This window comes from Megalops cyprinoides, chromosome 8 (genome assembly GCF_013368585.1).
Source record: "Megalops cyprinoides isolate fMegCyp1 chromosome 8, fMegCyp1.pri, whole genome shotgun sequence".
In the NCBI taxonomy this organism is placed as follows: domain Eukaryota; kingdom Metazoa; phylum Chordata; class Actinopteri; order Elopiformes; family Megalopidae; genus Megalops; species Megalops cyprinoides.
This window is the reverse complement of record NC_050590.1, coordinates 8,665,366-8,691,247: the sequence shown is the minus strand read 5'-3', so window position 1 is coordinate 8,691,247 and position 25,882 is coordinate 8,665,366. Positions and strand designations below refer to the sequence as shown.

At 42.4% G+C, this 25,882-nt stretch overlaps 1 protein-coding gene across 4 annotated transcripts in view; it reads left to right on the top strand.

The window, feature by feature from the left end:
- LOC118782313 (OTU domain-containing protein 7A-like) overlaps positions 1 to 25,882 on the top strand; it is a 77,897-nt gene that overhangs the window by 26,699 nt on the left and 25,316 nt on the right. For 2 of the 4 annotated variants that reach the window (XM_036535621.1, XM_036535624.1), the window contains exons 2-3: positions 11,887 to 12,019; positions 17,327 to 17,481. In XM_036535621.1, coding sequence (XP_036391514.1) covers positions 17,397 to 17,481 — 85 coding nt within the window. In that variant the 5' untranslated portion in view covers positions 11,887 to 12,019; positions 17,327 to 17,396. Of the gene's footprint in view, positions 1 to 342; positions 918 to 11,237; positions 11,291 to 11,886; positions 12,020 to 17,326; positions 17,482 to 25,882 lie in introns of those variants that run through there. The other 2 variants (XM_036535622.1, XM_036535623.1) reach the window with 2 other exon arrangements.

Here is a 25,882-nt window from a genome sequence, read left to right as displayed (position 1 = left end):
AATACATTACCCATTCCTCAACCCTGTCAACCAAGAGTCAAGACTTAACCAATTCACCTTGGTGGTGTGCAGACTGGTTTTATATCATTCTTAACGATTTTGCACAAACTAGAAAAAAATGCAACTATATGTCTGTGAAACTATATATTCACAGTATTGTGAATGAATTGTGGTTTATTTGGTAGCATTTCGTAGTGTGACTGATTTTACTAATTGCATTATTACTGTACAAAGAAAGAGGTGCGCTATTTGCTATTTGATAGATTCCCCTGCTCCCCCTGCCCCGGGCTTCCAGCGGGGGGGACCCGAGGTCAACCTACCCCCGCCCCCTGCCCTCTCGTACTTCTGAGTGGGAGACCTTCCCAGGCAGTAGCCTGCCTAGCTCACAAACTAGAATCAGGGCGCCCACTCCGACAAGGTTAATTGAGCCACACGGTGACATGATATCATCGACATGACGTGCAAATGAGCGATAGAAAACCGATCGCGCAAATGTCACCATTCTGAATTTTTTTTGTGCGGGCGCCCCAATGCCGCCCTCGGCAAGATGCCTCCCTTGTGAAGGTTTGTGACTCAACTTAGTCATCACCAATATTGAGCACCTATTTAAGTGATGACTGCCATTTTGGACAGGAATGATCACCACGAAGCAGCTAAGGAGGAGAGGTAGGGATTTCTTTTGTTAGATAAAATTGGAGCATGGTAAGAAAGCCATTGGATTTTGACAGCCACATTGAAAATTTTGTGACATGACATCAGTGAGCCCTCTCCTACATGCCATAAGTAAAATGAGATCTTTTAATCGGTGTATTGTTTTTTTTTTTTTTGTCTTCTTCTTCTTGGTTCATAGATAAGTCTGCCAACTAGTGCCACTTCTAGCAGCTAGCTCTCAGGAAGTCTCCTAGTTTCATGCATCGGTAAGCAAATGCCACGCCTTTGTACTCTTGGTCCCGTACCCATTGCACACAAAATGCTAGGTTCACATCCTCCTACTTTGCTTCAGACCCCTAAAGGAGTGCGATATACTTTGCGATATATTTGTGATTGTAATACACCAGTTTCTCCACACATAATTGTTATGTCACACCAGATAGCACGTGTATGTCTCTTGTAATATTGAGTTGCCAATTCTTGTACCAAGCCAGGCTTGGCGCCAGGAGAAAATACAAAGGGGTGCAACTGCCATCCACAAGGTGCACAAAAAGTCATAAATACTATGTAGACATTGGGATATAATGAGACAACTGGGGGTGCACTGAGGCCCGTCTTGAGGTGCAGTGCACCCCTAAAAAGCCGTATAGCTCCGGGCCTGTACCAAGTTAGTCACACTTAGCTTTAGTCATCAGACAGGAGACAGCCACAGGCTGGTATGGCTGCTTACCCCAACCTAAACCTTCAAAGCCAGTGGAGTCATAGTGTTAACCCAAGTTATGTACAGTCTCCAGTTAATATTGCATTTCCTTTTTATTATCATATCAATTGCCTCCATAGCTGTTTGGTAACAAGCAAACTGTTGAGGCTATATGTTTTCAATGCCATTTTAAAGAGCTCATTAACTCCAAGCAATTAATAATAATAAAGAATATTGCACCACTTGTTTCTTGACATTGAACATCTGTGCAGATGTCAGTGCACAGAAGAAAACTAGCATACTGCTAAGAACATTAAAAATAGTCAGTGTTCTTCATTTTTTCTACATATACTAGTTTGCCTTTAATTTCACAAAAAAAAAACACACCTTGATTTATTTCCTGTTGAAATTCACATTTAAATGATTTAGGGGAATTTTAGCCTTCTAACAGTGTGTGTGTGTGTGTGTGTGTGTGTGCATGAAGCTGGTTCAGTTTCAGACAGCCGGAAAGAATACGAAATAATAACAGAATCAAGCTTCTGTGATTTGAGCCGCAGGAGCATGAAATGTTACTTTATTGCCATAAAACCCCAAGCTATTTTCTGTAATTTTTTGCCCGCTTCCCTCTTTCTCTAAATAACAGCTGATAACTTAATTCATCAGTTCATATTCTTACTTAATATTCTAGAACCTACTCTTTAGAGAATAGTGTTCAATTAAATTGTATGTCTTTGTACTCTTTTTTGAGTGCCATGTCTCGACAGATCAATTTCCTTTTCGTTCACTGTGATTTTAATTGCGGCAGTTTCATTTGTCGCTGTGGAGTGTAAGACTGCAAAAAGAGACAGTATAAATGAAGCTTGGACTGATTGCAGTATCTTAATTTTCTATCTTAATCTGAAAGAAAATGGATATGCCACTGTAAGAAGCCTTTGTTACTGAATCCAGCACAGGGGTCAGAGTCACTGTCTCAGAATTCCCATCTGGTGTTTTTTGGCCGCAGGTTGAGACTGTGACCACACAGAGATATGAAAGAGGAAAGGTATAGAACAATAATTTTTCCCAAAAAGGTCTATTGAGTATATTTCTTGGTGATTACAGGGCATGCTTTATCAATATACCTACAGCTGAAACACGTTAAGAAGAGTGGCTACTTACAGAAAGGTCAACATTGAAAGAATGTTGTGTTTAAATCTAAGCATAAATGTGTTACCTTTTGCTAAAAATGAACAGTTAATCAGTTGCGTGAACATTTCAGTTCAGCCCTAAATTAGAAGATTGTGCGACACGTGATTTCACACTGAGATCTCCATCAAGCTAAGGTGAAAATGAATGAACAGGTGAACTCTATGGGGAGTTACACATACAACACATCAAGACAACCTTGCTCCATTTAAGACATCTCTAATCATGACATGTACTTTATTTCACAGATTTGTACCAGGTGCCCCGGTTTTTGAGGGATTCTGAGGCTCTGCACATAGCATATGACCCCTTCTTTTTGAAATACAATCTGGAGATGTTCTATGCACTGCTGGTGTAAGATGTTTCCAAACGGCCTTGCAGAGGCCGGTGAGTGCTGTTGCCTCAGCATGGAGTCGGCATGGGCCAGTGGCTGTTTGTGCAGGGTGGAGACTGACACAGGGAGTATGGCAGAAATGGGACTGCCTTCTCCTGGTGCAAAAACCTTTGGGTGGAAGGGATAACAACAGCAGATGGTTTATCAGTGGCAGGTCCTACAGCACCCCCCCACCCCCACCCTTCACCATGCTGTGAAATCTGGGCTTTAAAAAGCAACACTGTGCAGTCTGTTTAGGGGAGCTGACAGACTCCTTCACGTTGTCAGGTTAAAGTGGGGTTGATCTCACAGGACTGAAGGCGTGGTATCACACCATTCCCACAACAAGCAGAGTGCTTAACATAGCTCAAAGGGCTTTTAAATAACAGAGGTAAACCTGAAATCTGCTCATCATGTATGTCATACTAGTAGTATTTTTTGTGTAAATCTTTGTGATTGTTAATGAAAATAAGATATTTTAAAATGTTGCCTATTCTTTTTCATGTAGTAATAAGGTATTTTGACAAATTTAATATGACAGCTCTGCGAACAACAATTCCATATTGAGCGACATCTGGGGATGAAACAATGAAAATATTAACGATGGATCTCTATTACTGCAGAGCGTAACTGAAATTGATTATGTGTCACCCACCCACCAGTGCTTTTTTTCCCGGAAAAAGATCTGTCAGCCTCACCTTCAGTCTACCCATAATACAATTTCTTATTAACACTGAGCAACGAGGGTAAGGATGTGTTACATTTTTTTCCATGATGTTTTGGGTTATTATCAACACCTAGCGTTCTTGTAATGTTGTGACAGAAACCCATATATGTTCAAGGTGACTCACACATACACCCACCGCCAAACACAGCCAACAATGATGCTAGTGGCAAGATATATTGAAGTGCCCTTTGCACTTGGCACTTCCAGTCCTATCCAGGGCTACAGCCTGTCTTGGGAACCATGCCCTTTTGAGAACCACACACTCCTCTCTTTCCGCACTTTGGAAAGCATTTTTGTGGTGAAAAGCTGATTTGGGTAATCAAGCCAGACATGATAAGCAGCCATAGGTTCTTCAACAGAGATTGTTGCTTTTTCGCAATTCGAAATTCCATTTCCTCTTTTTGTCACTTTGAAGTGGTACCTGTACAGACTGTGCAAGCACTGGCCACCTTTTGATTTAATTTATGTCACCATTTCTCTTTGGGGAAGTATGTTGATGAATGTGTGAGTCTCAGTGACTTTGCAGTGTTAGTGTGTTGATTTTTCACTAAATAACTGATGGAGTGACTTGTCCCATTGTGGCCTGTGGACGAACAAAAGACTTCTTTAATATGGGATGTGACCCCTTTGCGTGTTTGTGTGTGCATATAGTTAAGCTCATTTCTCCCTGTGCATTTGAAAGCTTAGAATCAACTTGCCAATGGGGAGGGATTTATGTAGGTTGCCATGGAAACTATCTTGGGTTCTTGATGGTTCCAGTGAATGTTACTAGTTTGTCGTGTCACGCCCACTGCAGATCGTTTTCAACTCTTTCTGGTGCAGTTAGTCACAGTGGGAGTCAGTGATTTGTGTGGAAACTTTTGTCTTGACTGCATCCAGTGGATGAAAAAAAAACTAATTATGTCCAGGGACTGTTTTTTGTATTATTTTGAAAATGTATTTTTTTTTCCCAGATTACATTTTAAATGCCAGTTTTCAACTCCTCAAGTTTATGTGTCTGAGGCTTGATTTGTTGTGTATGAAAAAATGCTGCTTTTTTCAGTTGTATTGCCTTTTTTATTGTGTGGTTTTGACAACCAACACTTTGCGTATAATCCATAATGAACCACCCCTGGGGTAGACATTGACAGACAAGTCATGTCATACTATACTGTTTTCTACAATAGAATTACCAAAAAACTTCATTCACATCAAGCATTTTGTGCAAATTGTGACATTCTTCATTGTGACCTGCTTTGAGTTCTATTCTTATGCTGCAGATGTTCTGGAACTGGCATGTTCTTCCTGTATTTAAACAGCATCCATTGTGGCTCAGCTCTTACCCAGTGCCTCCCATTTTCCCCTTCCTGTTGGCTTCCTGCCCTGCTGTAGAAAAGGGGGAAAAAAAACAGTTTGACCTGAAATTCTGCAGTACAGAATGAGGGGTTCTACGGAGTGCAAAGGACCAGCTGATGATGCCAAATAAACAGGTCTACAGTCAGAGAGAGACATAGAGATGCTTTTACTGGTTGTATGTTACATTATTTGTTTGCTTAGTCCATGCAATTATATAGTTCACTGTTTTTACATACTAAACTCCTATACAGTAATTATTTTATCAGTGGCACAATTGCAGTTCTCTGAGAGATCTGAGACCTTCTGATATTTAGTTGCATGCATGTAGTATGTGCTAGCATTAAATCTGGAATGATACAGCCCTTACGTTGTACATATTGTGTTGTACTTACATGTCAATCTAGGTGCACATTTGTGATGTCAGATGTCTATGATTAGCACTCACACTTGTTCATGTGTGGTTAGTGGTGTACTGTCCGTGTGGCTTTTCATGCTACTTTATCATATGCAGTGTACAAGTCACTCTGTATTAGAGCATCTGCCAAATGACAATAATGCATGTAATGTAATATGAACACAGTTCTGCCCCAAATCTGTGCCTTATCAGACAGTATTAACAGAATATGTTATGTAGTCTGGCTTCTCTACATTACGAGGGAATAGGTGAGAATGTGGCCATGCTAATTAGCTGCTAGAACAGTATCCAAAAACCCCGAGTAATACTACATTAATCTAACTGGCAACTTTCATTAGCACACAAGATTACTTTTCCTGTCTGGGAAATCGGATTGGTGCAGGTTCCCAGCACATCTCTGCTGATTTTTCGGGCTCATTTCTCAGAAGCTTCCGTGTTGCAGATCTCACTTGTCTGAATGCAGCTCAAGTTGGGCTGTCACTCATTGTCGGTATAAAAGGAGTCTGTGCAACAGAGGAAGGGGTTTTACTGGAGCCTTAGTGTTAAGTGCTTTGAAGAGAACTGTGTGTAATTCTTCGGGAGGCTATGATGAACATGGTAAACACGGTTCCTTTGCTTGACTCAGGCTGCATCTTTGGAAAACAAGTTTTCTTCATGATTTTATGTACTCAGACATTTCATTCTACCTGCCTAAATGAAAAAAAAAAAAAAATTCTCTCGGAGATGTTAATAGAAAGATGATAGGCATTTTCAACAGCACTGAAATACATTTATTTCATACATTTATTCATTTGCCAGACTCATTTATCCAAAGCGATGTACAAGTGTGGCAGAGTAAAACACAAGTAAATAGTAATATAAGGAGTCAACAATATTAGAAGTGCTGCATAACCAAGTTTCAGTGGTTGGCCAGACAAGGTATAAGCTAGCTATTAGAGAGACAAAAAACCTTGCGAACAGAAATGCTTTCTTTTTTCCAGTTTTTATTTTAAATGGGGGTGTTTTGTGTAGCAGGAAAAACAAAACTTACCCTAAAAACTTTGCTCAACAGTTCTGAGTTAAGCATTAGACCCAACACCCCCTTTTCATGGTTCATTGATGTCTGGTGAGTCTGACTGGGGTCCTCTAATGCAGAGTTTCCCAACCCTCTCCTGGAGGACCCCTTGTCCTGCATGTTTTAGATCTCTCCCTGCTCCAACACAGCTGATTCAAATGATCAACTCGCTATGAACTCCTGAAGCTGCTTTATAACAAACTGATCATTTAAATCAGCTGTGTTGGAGCAGGGAGAGACCTAAAACATGCAGGACAAGGGGTCCTCCAGGAGGGGTTTGGGAAACGCTGCTCTTACGCACCCTATAATTTTTCATTTGGGATGTCCTGTCTTGCAGAATAACTTCATTTAAAAACCTGATATCTTGTTTCTCTGGAGAATCTTTGGCTGCACAGATAGACAAACTGGACTCTATACAAGGACATTGGGTGAGGTCAAGCTTTGCGAGCCAAGCAGTAGCGAGACTCAAGAGTAAGTTTTCACAGATTGATATCCTTTGAGTAAACCTTGAGGCGAACTCAGATCCTGCTGCACCACTGGGTTTGAGCCGTTTTCATAACACCGCGACACACCCACGTGAATATCAATGAAGGCGTTAGATAATCAGTGCCGGTTATTGACGAGGCCCTCTCTGGAGACGGGGCAGACAGGCGGGCAGATAATCGGCCCTGTTTAACCATTTCAGATGCTGAACGAGGCTGATTAATGCCAAGTCAGCAACTACAGCAACACTTTGTGTCACGGAATATTGGTGTGTGGGTGGAGGGCAATGTGCGTATCACATGTTTATGCCTGTCCTCAGGTAGCTTCAGGAGAGGACAAAAGAGCATCTAAAAGTGTATTTATTCTGACATAGTTACTCTTAGGAGTAGTCCCTGAGTCCAGCAGTGCTGTAACCTGGGAGAAATTTTGATCTTCCCTGTTATGGCAGAAAGTAGCACAAGGTCGTTTCCTGTTAATTCATAATACCAGATGCACAGTGTCTCCATGGCCAGTTGTCAGTCAACACTGCTACCAACCCAAATAATTTATAGTTTGTGGTAACATTACGTAATGTTCAGAATTAAATCATATCACTATTATCGTTGATTAAATCAAATTATGTTAAATTGTTGCATAATGACATCTCTTCCCGCAAATCCCAATAAGTTTGCTTTTTTTCTCTTTTTTTATGTGGCCCACCACTCAGAGCACAACTTTATGGATCAGAAATTATTTATGTGTGCCTTGTTTACATTGATTTGGTCACATACATCATCTGAATGTGACAAATAATTCAGTGCATTGAACGACAGGTACAGTCACACTCCTGTTATTCCAATTATCTCTCTGCCAAATTTAAACATTAAAACAAAAAAAATAAATAAAGATTTCAGTAAAATTGGTAAGCTTGTAAAGCATCTCAAGACAGGGCATACCATTTCTAGTTTTCCTTAATGTTGTTTGGGGGCCACAAATACACTGCAGTTTCATCAAGTGGGATTGGATTCATCAGCCTTGGCAACTTTCAGACAATCACCTGTAGAAAGGTTTCCCTCCTATGGCAACATTAAACAATAAATAATACAGAAATTACAATATATCGTTCAATGACTACACGTGTGTCTAAATGAATAAGGTCTTATTGACATGTCTTATGATCACATGAAAGAAGCAGGTGTCCACAGAGTTTTACGGTGTGTTTATTTCTCCGTAGTAAGCACAACATGTTGGCGGTGAGGGCAGTGTGAATTTATAGTGCCCTTAAAGTGCCAGGCTCTGCGGGCCTCCAGGTTTGAGAGCAATGGCAAGCTGTTGTTTTCACTTACTTACATCTATTTTTTTTTTCCGTTGGCCTTTGCCTGTGCGTATCTTTAACCACAGTACACTGAAGCTGTGGGCCAGAAAGCTGAAAGCTCTTTGCTTTGGGTGTTTCCTGTTGACAGCTCATCAGGACTAGTCTTGAGAGTAGTTTGCTGCTAGACATTCCAAAAAAATTTTATCATCAGCTTCCTTAATTCAGACATGATATGTTATGCATTTTATTCCTCATATATATATATATATACATTTGCAAGAATTGCGGATGTAAAGTTTACTTGCTTGACTTTGGTAGATAGTAACTGATCTATTTCATTAATTTAAAAGACTTGAGAGGATCTGTGGGAACCCTGGTGAAAGAGTTAGGCGTCATGATTTTAGATTGTGATGACCTCAGCGGTGACATCACCGGGATGCATGTTCCCCGATGTCATAATTAGTCCCAAAGGCTATTGGACTCCTTTAGCTCAGACAGTCCCACAGGCCATCTGTCCTCTAAGAGGAAAGTCACAACAACACATTGTTTTGTTTTAAATTCTGAAGGCCCACCTCATGGTTTAAAAGTAATTGGTTGATTGGTTGACTGGAAGGGCATCAGGGCTTTGGCAGACTATAACTCCTGATGTTTAGTCTGTTATTTTGGTGTATTTTGTTTTCGTCAAGTGGGCACACTGTGCTTCTATGCGATTGTACTCTGAGCAGATACCCGCTGGGTCCTGTGACTGTCTTTTATTTTACCATGGAGTGATTTTTGCCTTATTTCATTTATACACTGTTAAGTTCCCATTCTTTATGATTTTCAGCTTTATTCTTTCATCTATGATTTGCATTTCACCACTTGAAGCTCCTGCTTTCCAGGTGCAAAAATGCTCTAGTTGAATGGAATTCTCTCAGTAAAATTCAACAAGATCACATTGTTGACCAGAACATAAGTTGTTATCACTTGAAATTATCTTACACTGGTAAAGCCTGTTTCCTGCTGTCAGAGTCCAGCAGGTAGTTATAGTGGGCAGCTTCCTCACAGTTGCTGACAGTGCTCACACACCCAGAGCAAACCACAAGGTACATGGGCAGATTAGTAGTTTAGATAAAGGGTTGCAGATTCTAACATTTCCTGTCTGATGTGATCATGGAAAGAAAATTAATGCATCCATTTTCCCAGAAAGCACAAGTGTTTGTGTGTGTGTGTGTGCGTGTGTGTGTCTGTGTCTGTCTGTGTTTTTGTGTGTCTGTCCGCACATATGTCTGTGTATTTGTGAGTGACCAGTGCAAGTGTGTGTGTGTGTGTGTGTGTGTGTCTGTCTGTCTGTCTGTCCGTGTTTTAAGTGTGTGTGTGTGTGCGCGCGCGCACGTGCGTGTGTGTGACAAAAAGAGAACAGAGATAAAAAATAGAGAGAAAGAATGAGTCAGGATGACCAGTGCAGCAAGTTTAATCCTACGGAGGAAGTAACAGACTAAATGTATCTAAAAACGTATGTGATGCTGTGCATACAGAGGCTGTTATTAACACATTTCTTATACTTTGGTCTGGAACTTTCCTACACAATTGAGTTGTTGTGATGACACCTGTCAGACTCAGTGTTTTTTTTCCATGAGTCACTCAGGAACCCTATTGTCTCATCAGAGGTTGAAATATATAGATTCAGAAATTTCATTTGAAATACAATAACAGACAGAAGCACTTTACCTTGAGGACTCAGCCACAGTACCTGTTGGGCTTAAAGATACTTTTTCCACTGCAGATGGTCCAATAGCCCACACCAGAAAGTGAGTAGAAAGACCACTAACATACAGTCACACTTTTACCGCAGTTTTCAGACTAACATCCGCAAAGGGTGGTATCATTGAAAATTGATAAAATGATGACTACATTGTGCATATTAAAATATAATAAGATTTGTTGCAATAACCTGTGGATTGTGTATATTTCTTTTGTTACAATTTTTTTATGAATTAAAGTTAACTGGAATATATTAAAAGCACCGCAACGCTGTGGTGGTATATCAGAAGACAGTGGTCCCACTAGATAGTAATGTCAGATGGCAGTGCTGTGGATGGCAGTAGCACAGGCCTGTGTCTGAAGGAAACTGAGCTTCTGTATTTGGGTTTACCTGCCTGTGCTGTGCTTGTGGGCCGATGAAGGCGAGGCTGTGCTTTTGTCTATTCGTATCTCACAGCCTACAACTGAGAGTTCATAAATAGTGTGGAATTGGGTGCACACAGTCCTCAGGTCAGTGGACCACATGCTCTAAATACTATGTTTGTGTGTGTGTATGTGTATTACATTGGAAAAGGCACTGTTCAGTGCTCTGTAACCTCAAAATAATGAATTGGAGATACTGAGATTGAATCTTTGATTTCTTTCTCCTGGGTGTTGCTGTTATATAGTGGTGCTGATTTCTAAGAATATTATGGCAGAGGTCCTCAATTTTGGTAAATTTCCTTTGAGTCACTGTACTCAAGACTCTCTTTTCATACTCCTCATCCCTTTCAAGTTCCCTCTTGACATCTTTGTTCCCCTAGAAACTGCCTGCAGTGCAGCTCGTTTTGTGATATCAACCCTCCGATGTATTTTCTTGGCATGGCATTTGCTGTGAGTTGCCGTGTGCAGAGCACATGCTACACTTGTCTGAGGTGGCGCGAGTTGCAAACGGAAGATGACTTACACTTACACTTGACTTTCACGCACAGCGTGTACTCTCTTCTTTGTCATTGTTCGTTGTGAATAAGACAGAGATATTCGTACACAAAACAATCGAGGTCTGCGGCGCTGCCTTCGCAGTCCCCAGTGTTTGTTTCGTGCTAGAAGACCCGTGTTGAAACTAGCGCTGCGAGTAACGTGTATCGGTTGTTTCCTACGAGTTGCGCGTATGCGCGACGCTGCCCACTGAGGTTTCCTTTCTGCTGCGCCCCCGCTCCCCCCGCTCGCTCGCCCTTGAGTGAGCGATTCGTTTCCACTGACGCGGCCGCTTGAAGCAGCACACGCTCAGCGAACGGCTCTGACTTTATCCCCGCGCTAACGCCTCACTGCAAGATGTCACGCCTCTCTGGTAATAACAGCTGCCATATGATAAACCCTTCCTTCAGTTACCATTTTAATTGTACATATTCATATTTTTTTTGTAATGGGTGTTGTTTTTTGTGAAGGAAGGACAGAGAAACAATAAATTCAGCAGTTTTAGTGACAGACTGCAGCAAATGAAATTTTTTACTCCCTCTCTCTCTCCGCTTCCTTCTCTTTTTCTCTGTGCATAGTATGTGGTGGAACACTGTTATGTTCATTTTGATTTAGGTTTACATATAAAATCAGGGTTGTAACTGAATGCCTTGTGGTTGAGCCAGATGTGGTGCTATTGCTCAAGGTGCTGGTAAGCAAATAATGGCAAACATAGAAAGGTCAGAGACTTGAGTCAGAGCTGGGAATATGCCTGTTACTGCTGGAGTAATTTTTGAGAAATCGAGGGTTTATTGAGCGGGTTACTGTTATGCGCGTTATATCTGCAGGACATGGTGGCTAGACCGAGAGACAGAAAGAGACTTACAGTTTTTTTTTTTTTTTGTTTTTTTTTGTTTCGCCAGAGCAATGATTTGTAGTTGCGTGTTGAATGTGTCCGCAACTGTGTCATTTCTTACTCTTGTATTTCAGGCCTCAGAGGGACTCTCTTCTGTGCTGCCTCACTCATACCCGTGAGACTATGGACTAAAGTGACCCACGTGACGTTAGACACAAGCATGCTTGCAAGGAGGTCGCTGAAAACCCCGCAGTGAATATACGGAAAGTAAGTACTCCTGCCTCTGTCTTCATCTTGTCCTGTTCCATCCCATGGGATAGGAGTGATTATTTAATGGAAAATGTAGCATACCTATATCCTAGAAAACAGGATTCTCACCGTCTTGTTCTTGTTGGATATATTTGTTGTCGTTGATGTGGTTACTGTTTGAGCTCTGGGCACTATTCTATTAAGGGGACACAGGTGGACATTAGTTCAAGGTAAATATTATGTCACCAGGAAGTATTTTTGCAGAGCGTTATTAATGCATAGAATACCTACTCAGAATTTGTGGTGGAAATAACGAACCCTAAATAAAGACCAGGCTTTACACAGTGCTAGTTACACTCTACACTGAAGGAAAAAGGTGATCCTAGATGAGCTGACTGGCTTTTATTTTTCATTTTTTTACATTATATTTCTTATGTTTTGCTAATATTCTAATATCTCTTCAGTGTAACCAATTGTACGTTAGTTAGGCCACAATATTCCACTGGAGGCTTGTGTACGCATAGGAGTAACATGCATTCAGTCTTTCTGAGAGTGTTAATGCTGTCTTTTGACTTAAATACTTGGTTGAAAGCTACACTATATCTGTCCGTGAATGCTAATGTAAACTTGATATTCTGTTCTCCCTTGGGCTTACCCCCACAATCTTGTATCTGGTATGTAAGACAGATGATTTAACAGCATTTTTAGTGTGACAGGTTATTGTTATCAAAAACTGAAGACTGTATTAATTAAAACCAGTGTCTTACAAAAGGCAAACTAGTTGCGTTGGAGAAAGTAGATTTAAATTCTCTCCACCCCACAGACATGCCACCCCTCCTCCCTGTCAGGGTTCAAGTTGTGTTACCATAACAGTAGTCTATAACCTCAGGGTCTCAACAGATAACAGTAAAATCAATTAACAATTAAAAATAGCTGATCCAATTTCATAGAGCCACAGCTTATATTAAACCACCTAAGACAACTATTAATTTTATCAATATAAAGATCTGATAATGAAAGCAGTAGCAGTAGGTCATTATTTATAGCAACCTGGCGCAGCTAAACTGTCAGTTGTGGTTGCAGCGCTGCAGAAGTCTCTTACAGAAGTGCGCTGTCATTTCAAGGGTGAGACCCCACAGAGCAACTTGGCCACAGAGAAAAACAAACTCAGTGTCAGACCAGCAGGAGAGTCCCTGTTAGTGGAGTCCAACAGTGTAGGTGAGAATAGGTTCCCCTCTGTGTGTGTGTGTGGGTGTTTGTGTGTGTGTTTGTGTGTGTGTGTGTGTGTGTGTGTGTGTGTGTGTGTGTGTGCATTCCTCCTCTATGAAAATAACTGAAAAAACTCAAAAGACATTTGTAGACATGTGGATTAAGAGTCCTGAGTCCACCAACTGATTCCAAACGAGTCAGCGTTTGATTACAGTGCCGATGATCAGGGTCACGTAAATAGCAATATCAGTGATAAACTGACCTTGTGTGATGAGTGAGGACAGCAAAGATGCATAATTATTGATTGGCTCCACACTGCAGAGATTTCTTGAATGCTGTTGTAATTGCTCTTGTGGAAGGTTTTCATACACATTGTGAAGCGTATGGCTATATTAACAGTTGTTAACGGGAATTTGATTGTTCTAAAATGAATTACGCTTAACTGTGTGGTTATTTGTGACTCCACTTGTTACTATTATAATTATTTTCATTTAGTATTTTTCTCAGACTTTTTAATACTTGAGCCTGTATTGTCTGGTTCCTTAGCTGGTTTTGTAGCTTTTATTCTCCCTGGTACAGTTTCGTTGCTTATCCTGGAAACTGATGGTCTCCCAAAGACTGGTTCTTCAAGTTGTTCCTTTGATTTTTTTGTGCAGAATTCATGACAGTCATGGAGAGTTTAATTCACTTTACATCTGAAACTCTGGTACATGATCAGGCCGTGTAAACTGAAAAGGTGGCACTCAGGTCTGTTCTGAGTGTGTATCATTAGCCGTATACAAAGAAATCACTGACTCATGCCCGTCATCCTCTAAAAAGCGTCCTCCTCCTCCAGGCTGGTAGAGAACTGTTTGACTTGAATGTTTCCTTTGTGTGACTAATAACTCCTTTTATATCTTTCATCTTGCCACAGTGTGATGATCTTTACAAGAGATATCGGAAACCTAGTCCTAGTTTCCTGAAAGTACTGAGTTTTATCTGCCTCTGCCTCACTTTCCTAAGGACTTATTTACATGAATCAACCTCTGTGGGATAAAATGTGTGGTGTTCCATGTGTAAATTTGCTATGTATTTACATATTTGGGTGTCCTCCCTTTTTAACATTTAAAAAGAGTTTAAAGATAATATTAAAATGATAAAAAAAAATGAAGAAAACAGTGCCCTTGTATGTTTTTCTGGCTTTGTGGTCTTGTTCTTGTAATGACTCTCCCAAAAAATAAGATGTTTTCACTTTGTAAACACACTGAAACATAAAATAATTTCAGAAAAAAAAAATTGAATCATGGCCATTGACCTCGTAGGAAAAAATGAAAACAGGAAGCCATATTGCATGTCCTGCAAATTTTGAGCATGCTTTAAGTCCCGTGCAAGCCCACTGTCTCGCCTTCAGGCTTTAAATAAAGAATTACTTACGTCCTGCCTCTAATGGCTAGAGAGCATTCCCTTGTTTCTTATAGCAAGACATACACTCTACTCACAACACAACATGACCTGTCGGTAGTATGTAGGTCAACTAAACCTTCCTGGTAGTTTCAAATGCAGTGCTTTCTAATGAATTATAAATATAATCAAGGACTTATTTTGTCCTGAACAAAGATATTTATATTGCTGCTAAGCAAAAAATGGGTTTTTTCAGATCAAGTTTCTTTGATGACATGTTTTGGGGGGACTACAGTAAGTGTACATTATGAGCTTTGTTTTAAAATATATCTAGTAATACTGGTGCATGGAAATATGAGGAATACAGTTCAAGATAAGGCGTCTCTCAAGAAACTGAATCAGACACATTCAATCATCCCTAACACTTTCATTTGATAGTTATTTGTCTGTTATTTGTAGTTTTAGGATTCTTGTGCCACTTACAACACTCATACCAGGTTTTCGGTTTAATCATTCAGTTACGGACCGCTGTTTAAAGGCATGTTGCTATGGTTTCTCTTTTCTTGGTGGTGGAGACCAGAGAGACTGTGGTATCTCGCCCTGTCCCACTGACTGACCTCATTGTAAAATATTGACCAGAACGAGAGTGTTGTGGGACTTGATTTGGAGCTCAATTGTTTCAATATGTTGCCCGGCCCATCATTTTTCCTTGCTAAGCAATCATAAGTCCTTATTGTTAGCACAAAGCTGGAATCCATACCACTAGGGCACTGCTTGCATGCTGTGATGCATGTTTCGATCCTGGGTGAGGATAATATGGAACTTGAGCTGTGCACTTGTAAATCTCTCTTGATTTACTAGCGCGTAGAGCCGGAACAAATATGCAATTATTATTATGATTCACTAGGCATAGACCAAAGACCACTTATATAGATAACAATTTGCAGCTCTTTGTGTTTCTGGTTGTAACTTTGATGTTGCAAGCCCGGCCACATGGCCACCTACAGGACTAATATAAAACTAACGAACAAGTAAGAGGAAGAAGAATCAATTTTTCTGAGGTTCAGGTAATGTCATTTCCCACTGTGCATATTTTCAGACAGAAATGTAACGTATCCACCTCGTCTGGCTTCCAGGCATTCCTGTGATCAGGAGCACTCAGCGAGTGTGGGAACCACTAAACATGCACCCCTGATTAAATTTGTGCTGATTTGGAGCAGCCAGCAGAGAGGTGTGTGTTGGATGGAGGCCGGGACAGAGCCGGTTTGTGCCAGACCCCGTTCTGGAATGGAGTGAGGCGTTCCGTGTCGGATTGAGGTTTGTGCTCCTGGTGATAAACTCCAGATCGCAGTGTACCGTAGCATGCCACGAGACGCGAGGCTGCCAGTGCTCTGATGTGGCCGCAAAAACACAAATCACAGCTCATTCTCTACATGTTTCTCCAAGAAGCCAATTTGCCGATTCGTTTTAAAAAAAAAATACCTTTCATACCTTTGTCCTGCTCGATAACTGATAGCGATACGGTCAAACGAGGGTCAGCCATTGTGCGGAGAGGTTACGCCACTGCAGCGAAAGAGAACTTACGCAATCACTTTGTTTTCGTATGCAGCGGTCTCTCAGTTTATAACATGCAGATAGCTGCGTGTAAAATCGCCCCCTGCTCTTGGGGAGGAATGTAACTGATCCAGGAGTTAGGGCTTTTCCTGTGGGCGTTGCCAAAAAAAAAAGAAGGGCGGACCGTGCTGTTTGTCACCCGGCATTGAGAGGAGCAGCGTGGGTTTGTGGTCACAGCTTATTGGAGATCATTAGCGTGCGGGCGCTGTCGCCATGATGCAAATGGGAAATAGAACGGGGGGGCAGTAAGAGCACACTGTGCCGCCTGGCTTGAGACGAGGGCACCGAGTCACTCTCGCACATACTGGTGGAATTGTCACAGCCTCGCGGATGGAGAATGGTACAGAGTGCTAACGGAGAGATAGCGCTTCCCTCAGCGGCTCTGACTGTTACAGCCCCCCCCCACATACATATACACGTGCGCACACGCACACTCACATTTACGCTATTGACAACACTGGGGCAGGTATTCCCTCGCTGTCTTTCTCCATCTCTCTCCCTTGCTCTCTCTCAGCCCCTCCTTTCTCTTTTATGACTCCCTGTCTGTCTCTGGACAGCTCGGAGTTTCAGGTACTTTCTAGATCTAGGGCGAGACTCATTTTCTTTGGAGGAGCTGATTGAATTTGTGCTGATTTGGAACAGTAGAGAAGCTTGCGTGTTAAATGGAGGCCAGACAGAGCTGGGCTACGCATAGACTTCCATCTGGAAAGAAGTGAAGCGGTTGTGACTCTGTGTTGTAGAATCAGCTAAGCCTTCCCCTGGGGTTTATTTCCAAATGTTATACTGACTTTTTTCAGAAAGCTGCAAGTTAATTTCCAGCTCCAGTTACATATGCGCATTTAAATGTGAGGTAAACCATTGATAATACATTGGTGCACAGTCTGAAGGGCCCTTAAGATGATATTGCGTTTGCCTGTGATATTTAGCTGGGGCTGTGTGTTCCCTCATGGTGAGGTCTTACCAATTAGTCGGTGTTTCAGATATTCTACACATCTGAACAGACCTGTGTGTGTGCGTGCGAGTGTGTGTGTGTGCGCACATGTGTGTTTGTGTTTTTGCATGCTTGTGGTCTTTGCGTGTGTGAACGTCTCTGACTGTCTCTCCGTCTTCCTCTCTCTGCAGATGAACGTGTAAAAGGCTGGCGACCACAGAGGCTAGTGCTGCGCATTGGGCAGCGTACCCACATGATCACATGACTCTGGACATGGACGCGGTCCTGTCAGACTTTGTTCGGTCCACGGGGGCAGAACCTGGTCTGGCAAGAGACCTGCTGGAAGGTAAGATCCAGTTCTGGGCCTGGGGAAGCACACTGCTTGATCTGGACTCCACTGCAAAACTGTGCTCCCGTGCTTGTGAAGGTCTTTCCCCATCTTGAGCATGGTTGTCTTTTGTGCACGGTTATCCTGATGGTAGAGTTACCTGTCCTCCTGCTTACCTGCTTATGTTTTTTTTTTTTTTGTTCTCATACCTGTGTCTTACTCTCTGATGTGCCGATTGGCATTATATGAAATGACACACCTCAGAGGCAGACCAAGATTGCAGTCAGGATGAATACACAGTTGAGGCCATTCGTAGCCTCACCAGTGTTTTCTTTGGCTACATGTTTTTTGGCTATTCAGAGCCCTGTTTCATAGATACATAAACCAGCATCTGTATTCTCCGCTAAGGAGTATTCTAGGAGCAGGCACAGCAGACAAACACATCTACCCTGAGAGAGCCTCTAATCTCAGAGCATTAACACATTAAGCTGACACCAGAGCCCAGTTTTGTCTGGAAAACAGATACAGAGATAAAAAGGATTCAGTTGTTGATCCTGCTAGAAATCATCTACAGTATGCCTCTCTCTGAACCAATCTCATCTGTAACTTTTAGACTCAGTTACATGGAACAATGAAACATATGCATATAATGCCAGTTGTTCCGCTCTGTCGGCACAGTTATGCCTCTACTATTACTACTACTGCAAGTGGTTCTCTGATTCAAACACAGTATAATAATGATCAGCCAGTTAAAAAAAAAATCAAAGCATAAACAGAGTTCTGTTGCCGGTGTTTTATTTAATTTTCCCTGTTAGATTGGACAGAGCTTCAGAGAAGCATGCCGGGTTGGCATTGCACAGCCCTGCTCTGTGCGGCGGTTTCCGGGTCCTTCAGCTCTGAGAAGCTGGTAGGCGGGGCTTATGTTGTCACGGAGGCACCTGGAGGAGCCGTTTCTGCTCTGATTGTCAGCAGACACAGGCCTGTCGCGTCTCCCGTGGAGCTGGGCTGTGATCGTGCCCGAGCCTGAGCCTGGCAGCAGATTTAGATCCCTCCCCAAATGTGCTGTGAGAGTGACTTGACTCTCCCTGAGGAGACCACAGGCCCCAGTCACCAGAGCTCATTTAGGACAAGGGTGCTTCTGGGATGCCCACAGTCCCACCTCCCCGTGTTAAGACTGGGGAAACACTGTTCATAGTTGCAAAGCCTAGTAGATCGCCCTTATCAGCTTACATTTTTTCATATACTGTCCATCCCTACAGCTGGATATTTCCTGAACAAATTCTCATCGCTCGGGGGTTCAATAGCAATGCTCCAACTAGGGCTCGGACTTGCAACCCTCTGAGTGCAGACTCAGTTCCTTATCACCACTGTACTGCACTGTGGCCTATTGTAGTCCTCTGTATCAGCTGGGCTATTTTGTATGATCCCCGTGCCAAACTCTGACTTAACGACACTGAGCCTGTACACATCTGGCCTGATAAAAAGACAGTCATGTCAGTCAGTTCCTGTTAATAGGCAGATATATAAAACAGCAATGTGAGGGAGCTTCCGTTGAACAACTGGTCCGGCCAATGCTGTGAGAGAATGTGTATGAATGAGAGTTAGTCATTCACTAATGGAGTTTTAATGGCCCTTACAGCTGACATGTCACCATGCTTTCTACCACAGCGTACATGAGAGGTCTGAGGCGACAGAGTACTTTCCCTCTGAATGAAACACATTTGTTTTGATTGTAGAAATTCTACAAAGATGGCCGTTATTAGCTTCACCCAAGCTGTTCTCACAGCATTGCAATCTGTCGTAGTTTTGCATGCCTTCTACTCTCAAAGGTTATATTTTATGAATATCTAAAAGCAAAGGCTAAGTCCAGCACACTTCTGGTAATAGTGTAAGGGGCAGAGGGGCAGAGATTCAAAAAGGAATACCATTGCCATATTTTTCTTTTTAAAACTAAACAGAAATGTAATAAAAAAAAACATGTCATAGTGATGCCTTCAGCAGTGAGTTGATGAAGTGACATTCATACATTATTCATCTATTCCAAGATGTCCTTGCTGGTAAAAATGTTATTGACAAAGAATGCATACATGGTCATGAGGTATCCCTGCTGTGAGACCACTCCAAATGCTGGGTCAAGTCACATACCCCCTTTCCACCAACGTGAACTAGGTGCTAGTGCCAGTTCGGAGTTGGTTCAACTTGTGAACGTTCTAAGAACTGGTTTGCTTTTCCATGGGCTAGAGAGCCACCATAGAGCCACATCATTACGTCACTGCCACAAAGTTTTAGTCTTGCTGGTCATGATAATCCCGCCCCCAGCCCCTGACGTAAGCGGTTCTTGGTCCTAGACCAACAAAGTGTTGGTGCCGCTCTCGAACCAGTTTTCCTGGCTGAGAGCCAGTTCTTTGACTGTTGAAACACCGACTCTGAACCGGCCCTCGAACTGCCTTGGTGGAAAAGGGGCAACAGCGATCAGGTGACAGCTTTACCACCTTCCACTGAGAGAAACTCTCAAGGTCACTGGGTTTCTACATCTAGCAGTTTAACTGATTTTTTCGTTATACTGCAGAATTGTGACACATAATAATTATTACACATAATAATCACAGGTCACATAATAATTATTCCATGATTATTATGTGACCTGTGTGCATGCTGTGTTTTGGGCACGGCCTTTGAAAGGTCAGTTACTCTCACGCAGGCAGTGAAACAACAGACTCCTTTAAGTCTGGAAAAATTATGCCCCCATGACTCATGATTCACTTAAGCCACAGCTCTGCTTGAGTGTATTGCAGGTGTGAATCGGTGTGACTGCTTGTGGTTGATTGCACAGGCACAAGCCTTGAATACTCGCTCTGCTTCGTCCCAGCACTCTGTGCCGTAGCATCACCCACCCTGTAATACACCCTGCTAATAATAGCTGTCCCAGAGCATCCCCAGCGCTTTGGATTCTGGTCCTAAATGCCTCATGGAGCCTCTGGAACGCGCCAGGGAGGAGAGCTGGGATTCACAGTCCAGCTGAAGTACAATGACGGCTGAGTGGTGCGGTGGTTTAGGGTTGTGTCAGGGGAGAGCTTATGATCTTAGGTGATTGATTGATTGATTGATTGGTTGATCATGCCTGTCCCAGGAGGCATCATCCTGGGTGTCTTCAGCGGTGATCATCATTATGTTGTGTTCCCTATGGGCCTGTTTTCTCTTTGAATTCACCACACTGGCTGTGGGCCACGATGACAGCGCTGTAGGCTTCTGATGAGCAATACTGATGAAATGGTGTTACTGGTCAGACATCCATATCTGCCTGCTTATTTTCTTCACAAGATGGAAGTAGTAATTTGAGGACCTTTTGCCTGAGTGCCCTCTTTTCCTGTTAGCTGGGTGGTTAAAAGGTACTCACTGTGGTTCTGTGAGAAGAAGAGGATACGTTTTTTAAGGCTACTACATCAGACTTTTTTTTTTTATTATTTTTCAGACAAACTTTTTGACCTCTAGTTCCATCCATAAACTCTTGATGAATGAAAAGTGTAAGGTAAACTCCAGATCATTGTGTCATATAACGGCCCAAGGTGCTCTTTAAGCGTCGATAGAGGCACTCGGTTTGTAGAGATGTGAGGTGCTGCCCTCTAGGGGGTACGGAACTGAACTGACTTCGTTCTGATGCTGTGGAATGCTGCCACAGGGAAGCCTGCGGGTTGCCCTTCAGGTCCGTAGCCGTCCTAACAGAGAGCAGCGGAGAGGCCAAGAGAAGGGCCAGTCTCTAAGCTGCCTTACAGTGCTGGATCTGGGTGCGGCCGGGGGACTCAAACCAGTCATTAGAGCAGGGTGTGTGAGGACTGCGCCGGCTGCCACATTCACACTACAGACCTGTCAAGGACACTCGTCATGGTGGCCATGGCAACTGCTCCTATGCCAGACTCAGCACCAAGCGAGAGATAGGACTGGTTTGAATTAAGCACAGCAAATCAAATTCTTTCTTTTTTGCAGTATGCATTTATGGTGTTTTTTTATTGTGAATAAAGCAAAGCCATTTCATTCAGATAAAGTAATTCATTTATCTGATCATGACTTACCAAGCACGTCTCACTCATGTCCTTCTTGGAAGAACTCAGATAGTGCTGGAATCAGTGTTTCAGTTTTGCTGTGGTAAAAATGAGAAACTCTGGATTTGGACAGAACAGTTATTTTAGAACAATGATTTTAAGGCATTAGAAACATGCATCGTTGCCTGGGTAATTTTGTATCTGAACCTGGAATTGTCAAAGAACAGCAGATGCAATTGTCATTCATGTTAGCTTCAGAAGACCCTCATAAAAGAAAAAAGGAGAAACCATACTAAGTCTATGCTAAGTCATCGCTGCCCACACTTGAAACAGGAAACGCTTAGTTTAATGGGTTGCAAAATATCATGCATCGGATGTGCTGAGTGGCCATTAGATTAAACTGTTAATCACATTTTCAAATTTGGCCCACTCAATGATACAGTGATCGATACAGCAGATATGATTTGCATTGATTCATTCCGTTCCGTCTTGTGACACACTTGTGTCATGGCAGCAGCCGTCCGTGGCACTCTGACAGAGAATGCGGGTTTCCTTAAAGGTGGGGTGGATCAGATGGCATGCAGAATGAGGACAGAATGAGGACACATACTCAGAAGCGAAAGCGAAAAGAAGTCGCTTGTTTGCCTAGTGAAATGAGCAAAGGACTGTTTGCGATGGAAGGGGGGAAGACTTGTTTTACTGATGGCTTATTGTGTGCTGGGAAGTTTCTTGTTCGGCAGGGTCATGCTGGAAAACTCAGGGCAGATTTGAATGTGGGTGTCTGATGTCCCTCCCACCTCCCCCCTGTGGCCAGTGTCCTGTGTCCTGACAGCAGAGTCTTCATTTTGATTTTATTTGATTTGACTTGTCTTCATTTTTTTGTGAAATAACAAGAATTTGAAAATACAGATCCACAAAATCAATTAGGTCGAACAGTGGAATGATACAATTTTTGGTGACTTACATGTGCATGGTTAATTAATTATGTCGATATGTTCAGGAAGACCACTCTTTGTAGGATCTCATGTGTAAGAAACACAGCAGCTTATGTCTGCTGGATGGTGCTGTTAGCATGGCTCTACAAGACATGGTGACTGCTTTGTCTTGTAATACTGCAGGGCAGCCACATTTTTCTCACATTTAGCTGATTTTGAGCTGACAAACGGATCAATCTTTTCTCCAAACTCCAAAAAGCTTTCATTCGAGTAAAAGCCGGACTACGTGTGATCAAAAGGCATCCAAAGACAATGCCACACATATAATTGCTCATCCTAATTAAATGTGTCTTTTTACTCTCACCACTTTGCAGGAGAAGACACGTGAATTGCCAGTGTGTTTACGTTTGCATCCTGGCAGATCAGACACATCTGTCTGGGGGCTACTTAATTTGCTTCTTTTTTTAATCACACTGACACAATATTCAGTGTACACATTCTCTCTCTCTCTCTCACACACACACACACGTGCACGCACCACACTTACATATACACACTTACGTAGACGTACAGTTGCAAATGCAGACACACACACACACACACACAACCTTACCACGGTATTGCCGTATTCCTCGTTGGTCAGTGCTCTCCAAAAACTGTTTATGATAATACCCACTTTTGATGTATTACTTTAAAGTTTGAAACATATTATGTAACACCATTTACACCAGAGATTTAGCAAGATCAGAGGCACAGAGAGTGCAGACATGTTCTGCTCTTGGGGCGTGTCCCTCTCCTGTGGTGCCCTCAGGTTCTGAGGGAGCTGCTTCTGTTTGTGATTCCAAGGGATTGCAATGTTCAAGACACATCTCTCAGCTGCAGCCAGCACATCTGTTGCTTCTGCTGCATCGAGCTGTGTGTGTGTGTGTGTCTGTGTGTGTGTATGTGTGCGCGCACGCACACACGTTTCCTTGTGTGATTGTGTGTGTTCTCCGTCCGCTCATTGTCATTGTCCTCACCTACCCACCAACAGGACTCTACCCTCCTGTTGTCTTTCTGGACTCGAATCAAACTCATTCTGTGTGGGGATACCTGTATTTATTGTCGGAGTGAACCAAAGCCAAACCCATTCTGCATGGGGATACCAGTGTCATTCTGTATCAGCAGTTTTGTGACATTAAATCCTCCGAGCTTCAGCTTTTTAAGATACAAAAACAGATTTTAAATGCAGAAAATCAGATATGTATATAGGCCCTTAGTGGTGTAATTGCTGTGAAACTGACACAATGTTTCAGCCTAATGTTAGAAGTTTTCAGCATCCGTTGTTTTGACTGTGATGGTTATGTATCTATTCTTCTGCCAACTGTGCACAGGGAAGCTGCTGACTGATAATTACTGTATGTCAGCAAACTGAGAAACCCCCTCTGTAACCCTTACTGATGTTTCACTGGAAGCAAACCAGACAACAAGCTCCAGTGCTCACTTCATGACAGCAGTCATGGTCAAGATGTTATGGAAATAATTCAGATGCCATTACCAGAGACATGTTTTGATATATAATCTACATAATCAGCAGCAAAAGTGGGTAAATTCTCTACTTTCAGATGACAACCTTAGGCATTCACATAATGCTTGAATTTGATTGGATTTGTTGTAAATAGCGGCAGACTTTTGCACTTAATCAGCTCTGACTGACCAGTGACTCACCATGAATAAACTGACTTATACTGGTTAATTACACATAAGGCATAAAGGCAATTACGAAGACCAATATGCAGCCCCCTACACTGTACATGTAGCAAGTAAATGTGCGATATGAAATGTTTTATTAGTGTGATGATGATTAGAGCAGGTGCAGAGACTGTGAAAATGACAGAGTTGGGAGAGATTGTGGTGGAGAAAACTGATCTCAGGTCAGTGGTGAGGGGGGATCTAGTGATTGGTTGGCAGGCATTGATGGGCGCGACTGCTGACCTGTGTCTCTGGTAGCTGGCGGAAGCTGCGTCTGTCAGGAAGAGAACAGATTGCAGCTGGAGAAGGACAGTGGCAACGATCGTATCCTGTTAGAGGAGCTGCCGTTCTCCCATAGTGTGCTCCATGCATCTCCCTCTCCTTCTCCTCAGGGGGGATGAAGGCAAGTCTTGTTAAGTCCCTGCAAGTATGGCCACAGCCAGGGCACAGCTGTAGATTTGTCACCAATTAAATATTTGCTTAATTAAAAGGTTTAGAAATGTGAGAAATACTCTCTGAATGTCACATTTTTCATACTGACCTGTCAAGATTTTGGGGGTGGCAATGTTTTTTTTTTTTTTCTTTATCTGTGGTTAAATTTGTGTTCATTTGATCCCAATTCAGGCCTCCGGGCACCAACAAAATGTGATTCAGCCGTCTGTCTGTGAACTGACCTATTTCACATCTTATCAGACCTTAACAGATGTGTGTGTGTGTGTGTGTGTGTGCGTGTCTGCACATGTACTGTATCTGTGCGTGTTTGTGTGTGGGTAAAGAGCTCCTTCCCGTCCTAGGATAGGTCTCAGTGCGACATGGAATTACAGTTGCAGGTTAAAATCCTGGCTGGAACACAGGTGTTCTGCCCTTGAGGAGGATGCTTGTTTTGCATTTCTTCAGCGAATGCCCAGCTGTATAAATGAGCAGTATGTAAAAGTGCCTTTTTCCTCAAGCCATCCTGGAAAAGGGCAACTGATAAGTGAATAAAAAATGTTAGGGTTTGGTATGGAGGGAGCTGCCATCTAGTGGTGATAAGCAACGCTTTTAAAATACCATTGTGCCCAAGCTCTGCATGCTATAACATTCAGTGTACACAAGAGAGGCGGTGTTAAACCAGCCCCTAATAAAGTGAAATGAAATGTGTAATTATCGGTTATTTTATATCTGCATAACATTTTATTGTTCCAAGATGTGCAGTTACTAGTGGTTGGCAGATTAATCTGAAGCGGTCATATGTGACTGTGGAAGCACACAGATTCATGGAGCATACATAGATGTTGTATGTTCTCATTGCCGCTGAAGATGGATGCAGGATCATTCCTTTAAAATTAAAATGCATCTGTCTACACTGTAATTCAACCCCCCCCCCCCCCCCCCCCCATCTGGTCTGGCCTCCTTCCTGAATGGACAGCTTTCCCGTAGGCCATTATGATAATAGCCACTGAAATTCCCCATTTGGCATATACTGCATGCAAACAACACAACAGAAAGCTGCATCTTCCTCTTCATTCCTTACCATCATTGAGAAATTATATTTTGCACAATGCGCAGGAGAGGCAGAACTCTCCATTTATACATTATGAAATAAATAAAATGAATTTTTGTGGTCATTCAGTGTGTGATTTCTGTGTTGAGGCCAGCTGATGATTGCATACTCACAGGCTGGCCAGCTAATCATCCTCTGGTGTAATTGGCTAATTAATCCCTTTCTCTCAC